This window comes from Eptesicus fuscus, chromosome 6, assembly GCF_027574615.1.
Source record: "Eptesicus fuscus isolate TK198812 chromosome 6, DD_ASM_mEF_20220401, whole genome shotgun sequence".
NCBI classification, from domain to species: domain Eukaryota; kingdom Metazoa; phylum Chordata; class Mammalia; order Chiroptera; family Vespertilionidae; genus Eptesicus; species Eptesicus fuscus.
Window position 1 is genome coordinate 32,751,837 of NC_072478.1, and position 16,390 is coordinate 32,768,226.

Sequence of the window (16,390 nt, forward strand, 5' to 3'; positions counted from 1 at the left end):
TTAGTCTCTACGTGATATATGAGTATAATTAATGACTCTTTAAAAATACTAATTTTAGGGAGCATTTGAGATCATGCTCCTTGGCATATGTTGTCAGTTTGGTTCAAAAATAAACTCATAAAAATTCAAAAATAAAAAATAGTAGTTTTAGGGAAACCTTTGGCAAACATAAAATATTATATTTTTAAATCTCCGAAACAATAAAAAATAGAAATGGCTTTTTAACCTTTCTTCATTTAAATTTAATTTCACTGGAGATGATTAGTTAACTATTCTATGAATTTACTGGACCTTGCTTCCTTTATGAATGTACTTCCTATATGGCTTTTTTGAGACTCTCCCTTTGATCAACTAAGTGCTGAAGGGTGGGGGAATAAAGAGAAGAGAGACAGGACATATTCACTAGTGACATATCACAGGGTGGCTTTTCCAATCCTACAATCAGGGAAAGTAGCATATTAGCATAGTCTGTTCGGTCCCTCAACCTTAGCAGTATTCTCAATTTCTGAAGGGAAAAGTAAGCGAATGCCAGGGATAATGAGCAAAAAAGTTTTTGTTAGTCTTTATATATCTAAATAATCAAAACTCTTTAATAGCCCGGTCTGTGTGGCTCAACCTGTTAAAGAATGGTGATTGAGCATCAACCCACACACCAGGAGGTTGCCAGTTGGGTTTAGGGTCAGGGCACATGACTCAATCCCCAGCTGGGGGCGTGCAGGAGGTAGCTGATCAATGTTGATGCTTCATTCTCATCCATGTTTCTCTCTCTCTGTCTCTCCCTTCCTCTCTAAAATTAATAAAAACATTTTTAAAAATTCTTTAACAAAGAACTCACTCTTGCTTAACATAACCAAGACTCTGAAGACAGCTTTTCTGAAATGGAGGTAGAAGAAAGAAAAGGTACCAGTATCTGCCTCTTTTATATTCAAATACTAAAATAGATGAGCCAAACTGCTGCCATCCAAGAACTTCTAACATGCCACAACTTCTTATTCATCTTGGGTTCCTTGAAGCCTGGTACACAGCTCCATAAACACTGAATGGCGGCTGCCCCTGCCATTCTGATCACCTCAATGAGTGACTGGCAAAGATAGCAACATGGAGTTTTCTGTCAATGGGAGCTATGCTATGGGGTCAACATGTGCTTTGAAGCTTCTACTAAATCACTGGTACAAATCCTTATCAAGTGTGCATATGTATAATATGCCTCAAATCCTTCAGAATCGCCCTTGCTTTCCCAGCCATTGATAGTTGACTTGCGTGTATGGTGTCAGAGGGGTACGAGGCTTTTGGGGTGATCATTTTATAAGTTATATAAATGTCCATTCTCTGTTGTACACCTGAAATTAATATAATATTGTATGTCAACTGTAATTGAAAATTTTAAAAATTACTTTATGAAATAGCTGACTTGTTAAAAGAGTAGACCCAGAACTACATAAGCAAAATAGCTCCCTGAAAGATTTGGTGGATGATTCAGAGGCATGATTGGACTCAATCACACTATGATCCCATTTCTATAATTTAAAAATATGTTATCAGTATAAATCCATACACATATATATGGAGATAGACCCAGAGGATATAGATAAAAATACCTAATATTAACTATGAACATCGCTGCATGTTTGAATTAGGAAGGTAACCACCACCCCCTTCTTTTTCTGATATGTCTTCATAAAGCTTTTTAAGGGGGCTGGGGGGGGGGGGAGTGTATTACTACCATAATGTTTGTAAAGTGAGGGAAGCAGCTCTTCCCTCTAGAAGCTTGGCTCATGCTGGAATGAATCTCCAAGTTGACCTCAGATCTCAGGCAGGTCTTGCTTTGCATGTGAACACAGGACATGAAAATAACTGTGCAAGGAGAGCTTACTAATCAATGGGAAAAGTTGCAATTATCCTATGACCTTTAAAAATGTCTATAAAAACATTAAGAATTCTCTTATTGCTATAATATATAGATAAATGAAAAACTAGTGAAACATTTATTTAGAATGCTGCACTGAAATTTAAAGCATTTTATATTTCTTTGTATAAAGCTTATCTAGAGTTGTCTGAACAGTGCTTGCCCTCTTCTCAACACATAACTTACAATACGGGGTGAGCTTATGGTCCATGCGCTGGCAAACTGTCATACTCCTTTCTAAACTTCGATCATTTTATCCTTTGTGCTTTCAATGTTGCACAATATCTATGGGAGTTCCTTATCTAAGTGTTGTCTAGCATACTCCCTTGAGACATCTTTATCCTTATCATCACAACCACTTTTACTATTTACCATGATAATTTCGCCCTCACTATGTTCCTCTGGCCGTGCATCTAGAATCTCATGAGTGGGGGCAGTGCCAATATTATTTACTAAATCATGGCAACTAGAATTTACCTCACCTCTGCCAGTTCTGGACAGAACAAATAAATGGAAGATACCGTTCTGGAAGAGAATAATACAACTTGGAACTAGAAAGAACATTAGAGGTATTTTAATCCAGCACCCTCATTTTACAAGTGGGATGCCCAGAGATGTGAAGTCATCTGCCCAGTCATCTCAACTGACTTGAGAATTTGAAAGCAAAAAAACACAAAATACACAGCCTCCGAATGCCTCCGTCCCACATCACGGTACAGCTTTACTGAAGCAAAAGCTGTTCTTGGACTGAGATCATCCTTTTGAATGTGCTTGGTCATGAATATACTCTCGTCATGGGGTTGGCTTGGACAGTGAAGAAATCCACCCTACCTCAAATCCTGCCAAGAGAGGGTTCACCACACAGTCTGAAACAGAATCCCAGCACCTCCATACAAGGAGGCCAGAAATATTTTGACTACCCTCCAAAAGCCTTTAAATCGTTTCTTTGTTTAACTTTTTAGTTAAGGAACAGATATGAATCAGTTTTTTTCTTGGGTGTCTGTGTTTGTGTTTTCCAATTTGAAATTCGCCACATCAGAAAGAGAAAGAATTTGTAGTTCTGAGAAGTAAAAAGGGCAGAACATTTCAAGTCCTGTTCTAATATTGCATCTCTCCTAAAGCATGTGAATATCTACAGCTGACATTCTAACAAAATGCTGCCAACACTGTCTAGAAGCACATTAAGTGATGTGATAATACATCATATATTTTAATTGATTTTTTGAGAGAGAGGAAGGTAGAGGGAGAGAGAGAAACATCGATGTGAGAGCGAAACATCAATTGGCTGCCTCTTGCATGCCCCCCTACAGGGAATTGAGCCTCAATCCGGGCATGTGCCTGACCAGGAATCAAACCAGCAATCTTTCTATGCATGGGATGATGCCCAACCAAATGAGCCACACTGGCCAGGGCTTAAAAATTTTTCTAAATGATTTTTAGAGAGAGAGGAAGTGAGAGAAAGAATACATCATATTTTTTCGGTAGACGAAGGAATCAGTTTTAAGTCATTCCTTCAGTAGACAATATGCAAAAGGTACCACAGAGACTATCAAATGTGAAAATGATTTGTATAGTGCTTCTGTTTATACAGAGCTTCTATATATACAATTTCATTTAATCCTCTCAGGAACTCTGTGAGGTAGCCAGAGAAAACTTCCATTTATAGAGGAAACATCTGCAGTGGATGGCAAAGGACTTGAGATCAGACTTCTGTTAAATAGTAATATGGACTAGAAACACAGTGTTGCTCCCACTGTGGCAAAGTACCTGATAACCACACGATTGTATGTATCAAAGACATGATTTAACCACAGTTATCACACCAGTAATAAAACAGGGTATTCAAAATTACACCACGCAGTTATCCCAGGATATCTTTGATGAAAACTGGGAAACTAGCCAATATGTCATGAATTCTTTAGTCTCTTTGGAAATGAAACCACAAAATTCTAGAATTTTAAAGCAGTTTCTAACTTTACCAGTTCATTACCTTTACTTTCCTAGTCACCTTAGTTATAAAACCACATATATTGTGAGGAGGGAAATTTTCCTCCTAATATTTATTAACCAATTAGAATCATATAGTCCATTATATAACTCACACTCTGGGCTTGATAAAAACAATTTGGGGTCACTCCTCATGATTTATGTAATCTCAGGATTCATAAATTTATCTTTTGTCTTCTTCCTGATGTGTCCCACTATTTATAGCTTTCAATGTACATCAGTATTTGTTTTATTCCTATTCCACTCTCCGACCCTTCCAGTCTCTAAGTGACCTTTTCTCTCTTTTTTTATAAGATAATTCAAATTTTTAAATTTTGCTAAGAGTTACTGGAAACACAACTTTCATATCAAGTGATCCTATGAATATAACTTCCTTCAAAGATTTCCTCTTGTAAGCTAACAAAACACTCACACAAAGGCATGCTTCATATAAACCACAAAAGGTTCAGTCTACTAATGAATCAGTTTTAAGTCATTCCTTAAGCTTTAAAGTTATCTATTTAACTCTGGTATAAATCAAATTAAAGAATAATAGCTATGCTACTTAATTTGTTAGAAATAATATTATTTTTTATATTACAAGGTTGAATGACATCACTCAAAAACTAAAAAGGGAAACTATTCCAGAAACCCAAGATTTTTCTACACTTCAGCTTTTTCAAATAAAAACAATTGGCTAATTCATTATTTTGAATAAGCATAGTTCTCCAACTTAAAAAAAAAATGCTGTGAAACACTGTTCTATTTCGTGACAGGAAACAGTAGCAAAGCCTATTACTTCACCTTTAAATAGTAAACCAGAAGTTCATTCAAAGCAGGATCAGCATTCAGATTAACAAGGAAACATTTATCATCCCCAACTTTAATTCCAGAAGATTGAAGAGATATTCCAAGACTCTCAAGTTGTTTCTGCCGCTCCTGTAAAGGTATTAGAGAAGTATTAATTCCATAGCTATTGATGCAGTGAGATATAAAGGATCTTATATTAGAGTAATTATTGAATAACCTTATAAGTCAAATATGTTAACTTAGAACATGGCATTATAGATTACGAGGGCCCGGTGCACGCATTCGTGCACCAGTGGGGTCCCTCGGCCTGGCCTGTGCCCTCTTACAATCCGGGACCCCTCAGGGGATGTCCGAGAGCCAGTTTCAGCCTGATCCCCACAGGCCAGGCCGAGGGACCTCACCGGTGCATGAATCCGTACACCAGGCCTCTAGTATGTATATAAGATCTTTGGTTAATCTCTTCCCACCCTCCCTCCCTGCTCCCCTCTGAGATTCATCAGTCTGTTCCATGTTTCTATGCCTGTGCATTGAGCATCTGCCCCCTAATGGTCATTGCATGTCATAGCTACTGAATGGTCAGCCGGTTGCTTAGGCTTTTATATATATATATATATAGATTGCATTTTTTTCTCTTTCTGAACTATGTAATGCTATTTTACTTTATTAATTAAAACTTTTTCATTTTGAAAAATAAAGCTTTACAAATAACCAAGTATACTGAGTTCTCAATTTTCATTCTTGAAAATAACATCTTGAATTCATCTTTCTCACTTAATTCTGTACATATGAGCAAATGTACATTTGTTTTACTCAACTGTGATGTTTCTAAACAGCCAAGTTTTCAACACACTTTCTGCTTGATGCCTCAGTGACTCCCCAGCCAGGATGAAAGCCAAACTCCTTCAGCAAAGTCCACAAGGCCCTTCAATCTTGCCTATTTCATGTACTCCCATCGTCATATCTTGTTACTCCTACTTTCAAAATCTATACTGCAGTTACATGGAACATCTTCCAGGTCCCTGCAAGTGTGGAGAATGCTCTCTTTAGCTTAAGAGACTTTACACCTGTGTCTTCTAGCTGGCGCACACTTGTTCTCAACTGGTAATTGTTTACTTGCCCATTTCTCTATGCGGCATGGATCCCATTTATCCAAGGTGTACTCCTAGCTCAAAGCATAACACTCAGCCAGCATTCAAACATTGGTTTTATAAATTATCAAAATAAAACCTGCATATGCACTCAAGTGCTATTTTCATAAGGATATGAACCTTTCTTTTTCTGTGCCTACTGTCTCTGAATCCTCAAAATATGAATGTATGCATGTGAATGGATACATATGAATCCTGCAGCTGATGCTCTATAATTAAGGAGTATGAACTGGGGCAGAGGAAGGTGTCTTTGGCCATTATAAATAGCAAGCAGTAATGAGTCACAGCCACCAAGGACTTTTGATTCTGGGGAAAGACAAAACATGCAAAGTCATTTAATTAGGGCCACACAATAAATATGCAGTACAATTAACTCACAGCTTCAGAATCTTGCTGTTTCTAGGGATACCATCCTAATTTATATGGCCACTGCAACCCAGTCAATACATTTTGCCTAGAAGTATACTAGTACAAAAGTAGGGATATTTTGTTTCTGGGTTTTTGAATCAAGTCTCCCTTCTAACAAAAAACACCATGGGGTTCTTTCAGAAGTTCTGATTGATGCAGCATGAGACATTAGAGTTTTCAGCTTTCAGTTCTAAGAAATGATTACCCTTAATAAAGAACATGGTCCTAAAACAAGGAGAGCAATTCTGACATATCTTGTGTAGTCCTTTCTTTTTTTTTTTTTTTAATATATTTTATTGATTTTTTACAGAGAGGAAGAGAGAGGGATAGAGAGTCAGAAACATCGATGATAGAGAAACATCGATCAGCTGCCTCCTGCACAACCCCCACTGGGGATGTGCCCGCAACCAAGGTACATGCCCCTGACCGGAATCGAACCTGGGACCTTTCAGTCCACAGGCCGACGCTCTATCCACTGAGCCAAACCGGTTTCGGCTTGTGTAGTCCTTTCTGAGGCAAGGCTCTTTTACATAGGAATTTGGGTAGGCAATTAAAGAATGATCCCAAGAATGAAAAGAAACATACTTGCTGACCCCTGATCATATCCAGGTTTTGATTTCAAGAATAGAAAAAAATGAAAATAAGAGATTGTTTGGTATCACAGATATGTCACTGGGCTTAGAAATTAGTCAACTTGAGTTCTGTTTGTTTACTCAAAAATATTATTGAACACCCACTTGAGAAACAAAAAGTAAGGCCTTTTTTCTTGAGAATATTACTCACTCATCAGATAATAAAACTGTACACACAAAAATTGAACAACAGTAGAGTACTGCATGACTTCAGGGTCAGAAGGATAGAGACAGCTGCCCTGGACTTCGATGGCAGAGATGCATGGCGCTGGCACACTAGAGAAGCTGCCACAGAGCACAGAGGACTCTGAGAGCCCAGACTGGGGACAGGCATGTGGAAAGTCCTTCAAAAAATGAAATCTATTTAACTTAGTTTACCCAGATGTTCTCAAAGTTATCTGGCCATGGACCATTTTTATCACAGAAGACTTCATTAACAATTTCTGGCTATACTGCCAGAGATACATTTCAGGGAATGTAAGGCAATTTTGGAAGGAGATCAGTGATCAACAGATCCAGTGAGAGAGGAGAAGAAAGCTCAGCAGCACTGAAGCCTGGGGGCTTGGAAAGATAAGGTATTGGATAAAATCAGGCATAGTCCCCAAAAAGGACATCTGAAAGAGGGAGAGAACAGCTGGGTAAGGAAAGATGCTAAAGATAAAATTCGCTAGCACAGCAATCTCACTTAGACCTACCCTCTTTTGTATCAGCAAAGCAATCCAAGCACAAGAGCACTTCAAAGTCAATGTTTTATTTTTGGAGAGCTCAAAGAGGCTCACACAAATTAGTTCCCAACCGAACAATTATCAGAATGATATAGTTTATGAAAAACAAAAAAGTGAAATATGTAATGAGAAATAAAGTTTATACCTTGGTATATTGTCTTCTCTGTAATTTGAAGAATAGGGTTTAAAATAACCCAATGTGGTGACATAGATAAAATAAGATTGGCCATATATTGATCTTTAATGAAACTGGGTGATGAGTATATGTGAATTTATTATACTCTTCTCTTACCAATTTTGAAGTTGACTAGAATAAAAAATGTTTTTAAATGAACTTAAATTCTAGTTTGCATTACTATAAATAAAACATCCCACTTCATGCTACATAATAGTAGTGTCCTACAACTTCTGATATATATAGATTGGTTCTGGACAGCACATTTAAAGATGTAATCTACTGGGAGGCAAAATAAATGGCAAGTTCTATGTACCTGCCAATCCAGGGGACAGCTGAAAACAGAAGAGATTTTTAAGTTTAGAAAAGGAGGAAAAGAGGCAGAGGTGACTTTAAATATCTGGTCAATAATTGTCTTTCAGCCCTAGCAGGTTTGGCTCGGTGGATAGAGCGTTGGCCTACAGACTGAAGGGTCCCAGGTTCGATTCCAGTCAAGGGCACATGCCCGGGTTGCGGGCTCAATCCCCAGTGGGGGGTGTGCAGGAGGCAGCCGATCAATGATTCTCTCTCATCATTGATGTTTCTATCTCTCTCTCCCTCTTCCTTCCTCTCTAAAATCAATAAAAATATATTTTTAAAAAAATAATAATTGTCTTTCAGGGTTGTTGGGAGGATTAAATAAAATACTATACTTAAAAGTGCTTAGCATAGGCCCCAATACATATTGAATCCAATTGGCTATTTCATTATTAGTTACTACATAAAATTGATATACTTTTTCTTTTAGCTTTGGAAAAATAAACTAAGGCCAATGAGCAGAAATAAAAGAATAAAAGATTTCTATTAAATAGCTACATTAGAGTTGTCCAATCATGAAATGACTGATTAAAGGGATACTGAGCTCCACATTATCATATATGTTTCTAAAACAGAGGCTGAATGAACCATCTAATAGGAAAGCCACAGCATAAGTATTTTATGACTTAGCTGGACATTTTAGGATTTTCTCCAAATGCTAATGTTTGCACCCTAAGATTTCACAACTCAATATCAAGGGTTCTAAAAATGAGAGTCACCTCAGATTTAATAATTTCATGTTACTTTTACTGAGTTGTCATATAGAAGCAAGAATCTCACAACCTAATATCTACTACTAAAAATTTTGTGGTTTGAGCAAATTTCTTTAGGTTTACAAAGCACTTAATAGAATTGGATGTTCAGAGCCAGAGGCTACAAAGTAGCTCTTTATTAAAAACATTTTTATGACCCTAAAAAATTATTTCTTACATGATGAACAATTAATTGTAACCATGTCTTTTTTTATCCTTCAAATAAACTTTGTAAAGTATAAACTCTTGGCACTAGATTCTTATTAATGGTGCTAGATTTGCCAACCTCAAAGCAAGAAAACTAAAACAGAATCAGAAATGCCCTCTGAGATTCCTGGCACAAACTGCCGTGAGGTTTCTCTCTAAAGGAGGGAACACAAACCTGAGCGATCTCCTCGGTTGTTCTTAATTTCTCCTCCCAGGTCACAGTCATTTCCTGGATTAGCTTCTCTGATTCTTCCAGCCGTTCTTTTAGCTCTGGAGACTTCATTGCCTATAAGCAAAATGTTTATTTCATGAAATGTCTGTACGATGTGCTAAAAAAAATATTAGCTAAATCCAGAAACCAGAAGTAACCATCTGCCTCTTCTCAGCTCTGCGGCTCCCTGAGGTCTCTGATCTACCTGAGACTTAAGTGACTGCTGCTGATGCACAGCAGCCCGACTGTGTGGGTCCCACAAACAAATCCAGTCATCAGGACGGGTTTGAAAGGGAGACAACTTTGTCCTTTTCCTCCAATGTTTAATGAGATAGTTCAAGCTATCAAGGGCTTATTTTTTAAATCCCCATCAGCCTTACATCTAAAGTCATATGTGATTCATTCTAGTCTTTACTGGTGACTTATTCATTCTTGTCTTTACTGATGACTTCAGGTATTTATCCAAGTACGCACAGACTAAATTTGTACGTGTCACAAACTAGATGGTGTTATTAATATCAAGAACAGACACAAAATTTCAAAGAATCTTGATGAACTTTAAGATTATTATTTAAACATAGGATAAAATTCAACAGGCAAAAATATGATCAAGATAATTGTTTTGACCATGTATTTTACCAATTTACTACCAGAAAACAGGCTATGACAAAGAAGAAAACTATGGTCCCACCCCAGGAAAGAGTCCAACAGTGCTGGCAAATTGTGGGAACAGAAAGGCTAGAGGAGGAATCATTATTCTGATATTTTATTCCTCTTTTGACAAAAGGCTGAGCATTCAGTTGTAGTTGAGAATTGTGTAGGTTTCAAAGTCAGTTATGGAACATAAATACCACACATTATAGAATGTTCAAAGAATACTGGAAATAGAGTACCACTAAACAGATGGGTACTGCTGCTATAAAATATACTTTCTACAAAAAAATTTAACCCACGACATGGCAAAAGTAGATTATTAAGGTATGAAAGATCTCCTTAAGATTTCCATTCTGACTTCAAGCAGTGAACAAATGATAAACACAAATCTGTTTGTTTCTTCTTCCAATTAGTTTATGCCCATTCTCCACCATTTTCTGCACTAAAATTTAATTATATGCATTTTCAAGTGTCTTTCTTATTCTCCCTTATTCTATTACACATCTTCTCTTTTGTCTGCTACCTATACTATAGAATGAAACATTATCTCAATTCCTTTTATTCTTTCTTCCCATTAAATCTTCCCATTAACACCTGTAAAAATTCTCTAAATGGCAATTATGACAATCTGTCTTCCTTTATTTATTACTCATCTCTAATCTCTCCTCCTATAAGAAATTTAAAAATTCTAAGTGAATTACTCATCGCTTACAGCTAAAGGGGAAGAAAATTCAAGTTTAGCTTTACTAGATTTTCCTAGACCCATTCATTCAGCTGTGCCTTATACCTCTGCTTTGGTTAGCTGCTCTCGGAGTTTTTCTACTTCTTCTCTTAGATCTCGGATGATTCGTGCATTAGGATCCTCATTCACCACAGCGTGGTTGACGATGTGCTTGGCGCGATCTGCATACCGCAGAGTTGAAAGGGTTTCGTCATAGTTATCAGCTGCTGGACTCACAGTAGCTACCATGGCTGTCTTACTGTTGCCCCCAAGACTGTCCTAGAGAAGGAGAAATTGAGTAGCATTTTAAAGTTGGTAGAGAACATCATATGAGGAAGTGGAAGTCAGAAATGGTGAGATAATATCCCAAGGTCAAACACGTATTTAAGGACCAAGTCGGAACTAAAACACAGGTACACTGACTCTCTGTCCCATGATCTTTCTTTTCTGCCAAGTTACTTTTCTGCAAAAGGGAATTTTGGTTTTTGAGAATGGGCAGAAAAATACAATAAAGTCTACCTACATTTTAGTTTAATACGAATAAATTTTAAGACAATTTGTTCTCTTTTAACAGACATGATGCTGTAAGTCAGCCGATTACTCAGAAAAAAGAATGATTTCTTAAATGCCTACAAAATCTTCCTTAGAGGAACTGAACAATTGTGATACTGTTATCTGATCAAAGAATGATTACCTACAATCCAAGGCCTTGTACTTGGGAATCTCTGAGAAGCCTAAATAATGGCCCAGAAAGTGTTGCTGATCAATCACCTTGTACATTTTTTAAAACGATAATTATACAAAAAGGTACAATTACAGTCTTATTAAACAAAAGATACATTGAAGGTATTTCATTTTACTCCCTTTGATACCACTTCTAAAGCTACTAAAATAGACTTTATGTTCTACATAACCACTTCCACAGGCCAGGCGACAAGGGTGCCAAACAAAAGGTACTCACCCTCATCATACTGAAACTGAAAAGTACAGTGAGAGGGGGTTTGAATAGGCTCCAACAAATTCAAAATACCACTTTCACTTGAGAATATTAAAAATAACTAAATATAACTGAATTACAAAACTAGCCTTGGGAAATCATGTCCACCCCCACTCCACTTCACCATACAATGGCTGTGGCAGGCAGCCTCTAAAATGCTTCCCACCTCCTTGTAGTAACACCTTCCCTTGAGTGTGGACAGAACTTGTTTATTTGCATCTAAGAAATAGAATACAGCAGAAGTGATGGCATGTCATTTCTGATTATAAGAATATTGTAGCTTCTATCATGGGTGTTTTCTCTCACCACTGCCATGAGGTGAGATGGTCCTTTGAAGGGACCATAGGAATGAGTTTGGAAACAACTATTTAGGTGAGCATATGTGACCCCCGTTAAGCCTTGTGGTAACTGCAACCCCAGACACTCTGATTGCAGCCACATGACAGATGCCAGCCAGACCACTCAGTTAGGCCACACCAGGAATCCTGACCCATAGAAACTGTGAGATAATAGATGATTGTTGTTTCCATCCGATAAGGTCTAGGGGTAATATGTCATATAGCAATAGATAAGTACTCATACTCTAATATACAATCCCAGGATGAGAAGAATTACCCAAGATAATAAATTCAATACCCTCTTTCAGTAACAGAATATCACTGAATATAGTCTCAAGATTAGAGAAAACACTCAAATAGGCCAATAATAAGGAATTCATTAGATCATAAAAAAGCCAACATTACTTTTGGGCAGCATTAACTGACATAAAATTCTTACTTTAGAAGATAAAAAGTTTTTCCAATATCAATGTATCTAAAATGTGTTCGAGCATCTGTGATCTATACAATCTTTGTGCATAGACTTTATTTCATCCTCAGCATTGGTGAATTGGATTACTAGTCTCTCCATTCTACCAATGAAAAATCAGAGGTTTGTTCTGACAAAGAAGGTTAAATACTCTGCCTAAAGATCCAGAACTAGTAATTTGAACAATATTCTAATACAACTGTATTCTGCCTTCAAGTCCAATATGATTTGACCTGAGGAGTAAGTAAGGTGACCTGACACCTTCCCAAATTATTGTGTCCTAGAGCCAGAAACAAAATTATTCCCTGGTGTACATAACAGTTCAATATAATCACAGACAGTATGTCTGCTTATTCGTCCATTACTGAAAATTTGGTTTTACACAGAAAACATAGCTAAGATCATTATATCTAGTTAGGAAATACACTGATGCATGAAAAAGGAAGGAAAAATAAGTCATCTGGGCTTTAGGAAGCAAAGGCAATTTCTGTGAAGCCTGTATGAGTGTGTGCTTCACTATTCACTTCGAGATGCTGATCTCACATTGCTGGCGCCCAGCTCTGGAACGTTCAGAAAAATGTCAAGAAGAATCCCATGCACATTAATGAAATTCCAATGCCATATATAAAGATCACAGGAATTACATCTCAGATGGCAATTCAGCTCACTGGCAGCACCGTGGTGGGGTGCTGCCCTTCAAGAACCCCGGCATTCTGTTAGCCCACATGAACAGCAAATACTGCTGGGAAAAAGGGGATGTGTAACAATAAGTGGCAAAGGAGAAAGCATGCACATTGTGCTTCAATTTGTGCTGAGAAAAGGAAACCTGACAAACAACAAATCCTTGATATTTTAAAAGCTCTTATGCATGAGCAACAACAATATGCTTATATTCAAAAATGGCCTCAGGCCATTAGCAAAAAGGAAATGGCAACAAAAGACCTGGCACTTTTTCAAGGAGAAATTATGAAACTTCTTGTTTACTCTTTAATTGCTTAATTAGGCAAATCAGCTGAGCTTTGTTTCGCATGTAGCAACTGCAAATTAAATGGACCTAGGAGAGAAATTTAATTTTGGAAGTCAGAATTGTTTAAAGCTGAAAGAACTCTGTGAAGTCATTTAATGAAATTATTTCATTTTACAGAAGAGAAATTGAGACCAAGAAAGAATGACGACTAACCAAAGGTCATAATGCTAATTCAGAGCAGAATTGAAATTATTCATTCATTCAACTCTTCATGGAGTTTACCACCTAGAGGGCGATGCTGGCGAGCAAATACTACAGGATAAGAAGTAAAGTAGGGATAAATACAGTATGGTCTGGGAAAACAGAGAAAGAGCAGAAAGCCCAATCTTGAAAGGTTAGGGAAGATCCCAAAGAAAGCGATGTTTGAGACCTTAAGATGAGTAAGCATCACAGGGCCAAGGGGAAGGAGAGCGGTGCAGGAGACTGAAAAGAGGAGGAAGAATGTTCCAGAGTCAGAGCCAAGTCCTAGAAGTCACTTAACTAGAATTGATAATATCAAGAGCAAAAGATGAACAATGAGAAGTAGGGAGTGGACAGATTATAAAGGGCCTAGTAAGTCACAAGTCATTAAAGAATTTGGACTTTATTGTAAGGGCTTCTGGAGAGTTATTAAAGAGATTTAAGTTTAAGAAGAGTATTAATATAGAAAGAAAATGCAACCTAACTGTAAAGAACAAAATGGACTAAGAAAGCTTAAGGGAGAGGTTTCAATCATGCAAGCGAGAGATGAAGTCTCCATTATGTAAGTGGCAATAAGAATGGGAAAAAGTGAATGAATTCGAAAGATAATCATTATTGGAGCATTTGTTACCAGAAGTTACTTGATGTTGAGAACCATATTTATAAGGTTACACACAGAAGCCCAAATCATCTTAATACAAAATGGTTCTCCACAGGCCACTTACCAAATGAGTAAGCACTCTACGGCCCCTGAGAGAAGAGCACTCACATCTATGCCTGACCAGGAGTATCAGAGCTTCTCCAACTCTCAGATATTGTGAACATCAAGAGCACAGCATAATTATAATGCAAATACAATGCAAAAAAAAAAAAAGAACTTTACGAAGAAATTGCAAGTCTTATATACGATGAGCACTTTTATAACTTTAATAAAAGTTACATTGGAGAACACCAGAATCATACCAGGTCAAAAAGGATCAGGGAAAGTTAGACTAATTAAGACTTAAAGAAGGAAAAACTAACAGGGACATAAAAGCCACTTCAAAGGAGAATGATTTGCATCTCAATGGATTCCCAGAGGCATTTGAGAAAACTGTTTAAACCCCAAAATATGTTTTGCAAAAATGCCCCTACTTAGGATCTTGCTGCAAAAGTCAAACAGAATAAGGAAGGTCACATAGTTTTTAAGGGGGGAAAAGAAGACAAAAATTAATTTTTTAAAAAGTATTCATTTTTTAAGCTTGAGAATTTATACATAGAAGTTACAATTTTAACCTAATTTTACTAAACAGAATATAAAGTGAATTTTTAAAGAAAGGGTTTTGTTTTGTGCCTCAAGTTCAAGTATTTCCAATAGTTTCTATCAACACTGGCAACAGTCAAGTGCTTCTCCTCCTAATCAAAAGTAACCTTCGATGACCTTTTGCCTACACAGAGAAGATGGGTGGTGAAGCCCTGCATTCCAACCTTGTTTCTGTCTCCATTGCCTCATCTGTAAAACAGGAACACCGCCATTTACCTTCCAGGGGTAACTGAGATAATGTACATGAAGCACTTAGCATGGTACCTGATTCTACTAAGTTCTCCTGCCCTTCAGCCTATGGAATGGCCATTAATTACCTAGGCCATTTTAACTATATCAACTAACAAAAGGTATTTCCTATTGTTTATTTAAGTGAACTGAAGTAGCAACACTGAAACAATAGGACAATGACTGTTCTGTCTTTTAAATCAGGCACATGCAGGGAATAACCATGAATAATTAGGAAATGTTTTTGTGGAAACTTTGAGGAAGAAGTAAGTATCTTATTGAGATTTCTTCTGGAAATTAAACAAATGATGTTTTAAGGTTAATTATTAACTTATGAAGACCAGTACAATTATTTCCTTAGTAGTGAAATGTTTTGTAATATCCCTTTAATTCAAGAGTTATTTAGAAATAGTTTTTAATTAATAAATTTTGTTTGTTCAAAATTGAGACAGATTCATAGACACAGAGAATAAACTGGTGATTGCCAGAAGGGTAGGGGGTTAGGGGACTGGGTGAAAGAGATGAAGAATTAAGAAGTACAAATGGGTAGTTAGAAAACAGTCATGGGATCCTAGCCGGTTTGGCTCAGTGGATAGAACGTCGGCCTGTGGACTGAAGGGTCCCGGGTTTGATTCGGTCAAGGGCACATGCCGGGGTTGTGGGCTCGATCCCTAGAAAGGGGCGTGCAGAAGGCAGCGGATCAATGATTCTCTCTCATCATTGATGTTTCTATCTCTTCCCTCTCCTTTCCTCTCTGAAATCAATAAAAATATATTAAAAAAAAACACAAAATAGTCATGGGGATGTAAAGTACAGCATAGGGAATATAGCCAATAACAGTGCAATAAATATGTATGGTGCCAGGTGGGTACTGGAAATATCAGGAGGAAAACTTTGTAAAGTATATAATTGTCTAACTACTATGCTGTACACCTGAAACCAATACAAAATAATAGTGACTGTAATTGAAAAATAAAATGTAGAGTTATTTTTAAAAAGTTTTGTTTGTTTATTCTTTTGTTTTAAATTTCAATGTTACTTCACTTTGGCCAAAGGAAGTAACGTATCTGATTTTCTACTGTGGCAAATTACACTTAATAAAGCATGTTCAAATGGTGTGCAGAGTTCTAAAAAGTAAACTTGAATACTAGGAACC

General features: G+C 37.0%; 1 protein-coding gene across 2 annotated transcripts in view; it reads right to left on the reverse strand.

Annotated features, from left to right (window-relative positions):
- The window catches only part of KIF13B (kinesin family member 13B), a 197,370-nt gene that overhangs the window by 92,364 nt on the left and 88,616 nt on the right, over positions 1–16,390 (reverse strand). For both annotated transcript variants that reach the window (XM_054717618.1, XM_028159381.2), the window contains exons 11-13: positions 10,759–10,971; positions 9,282–9,392; positions 4,697–4,831 (exon numbers count right to left, since the gene is read on the reverse strand). In XM_054717618.1, the coding sequence (XP_054573593.1) occupies positions 4,697–4,831; positions 9,282–9,392; positions 10,759–10,971 (459 nt within the window). The remainder of the gene's footprint in view (positions 1–4,696; positions 4,832–9,281; positions 9,393–10,758; positions 10,972–16,390) is intronic.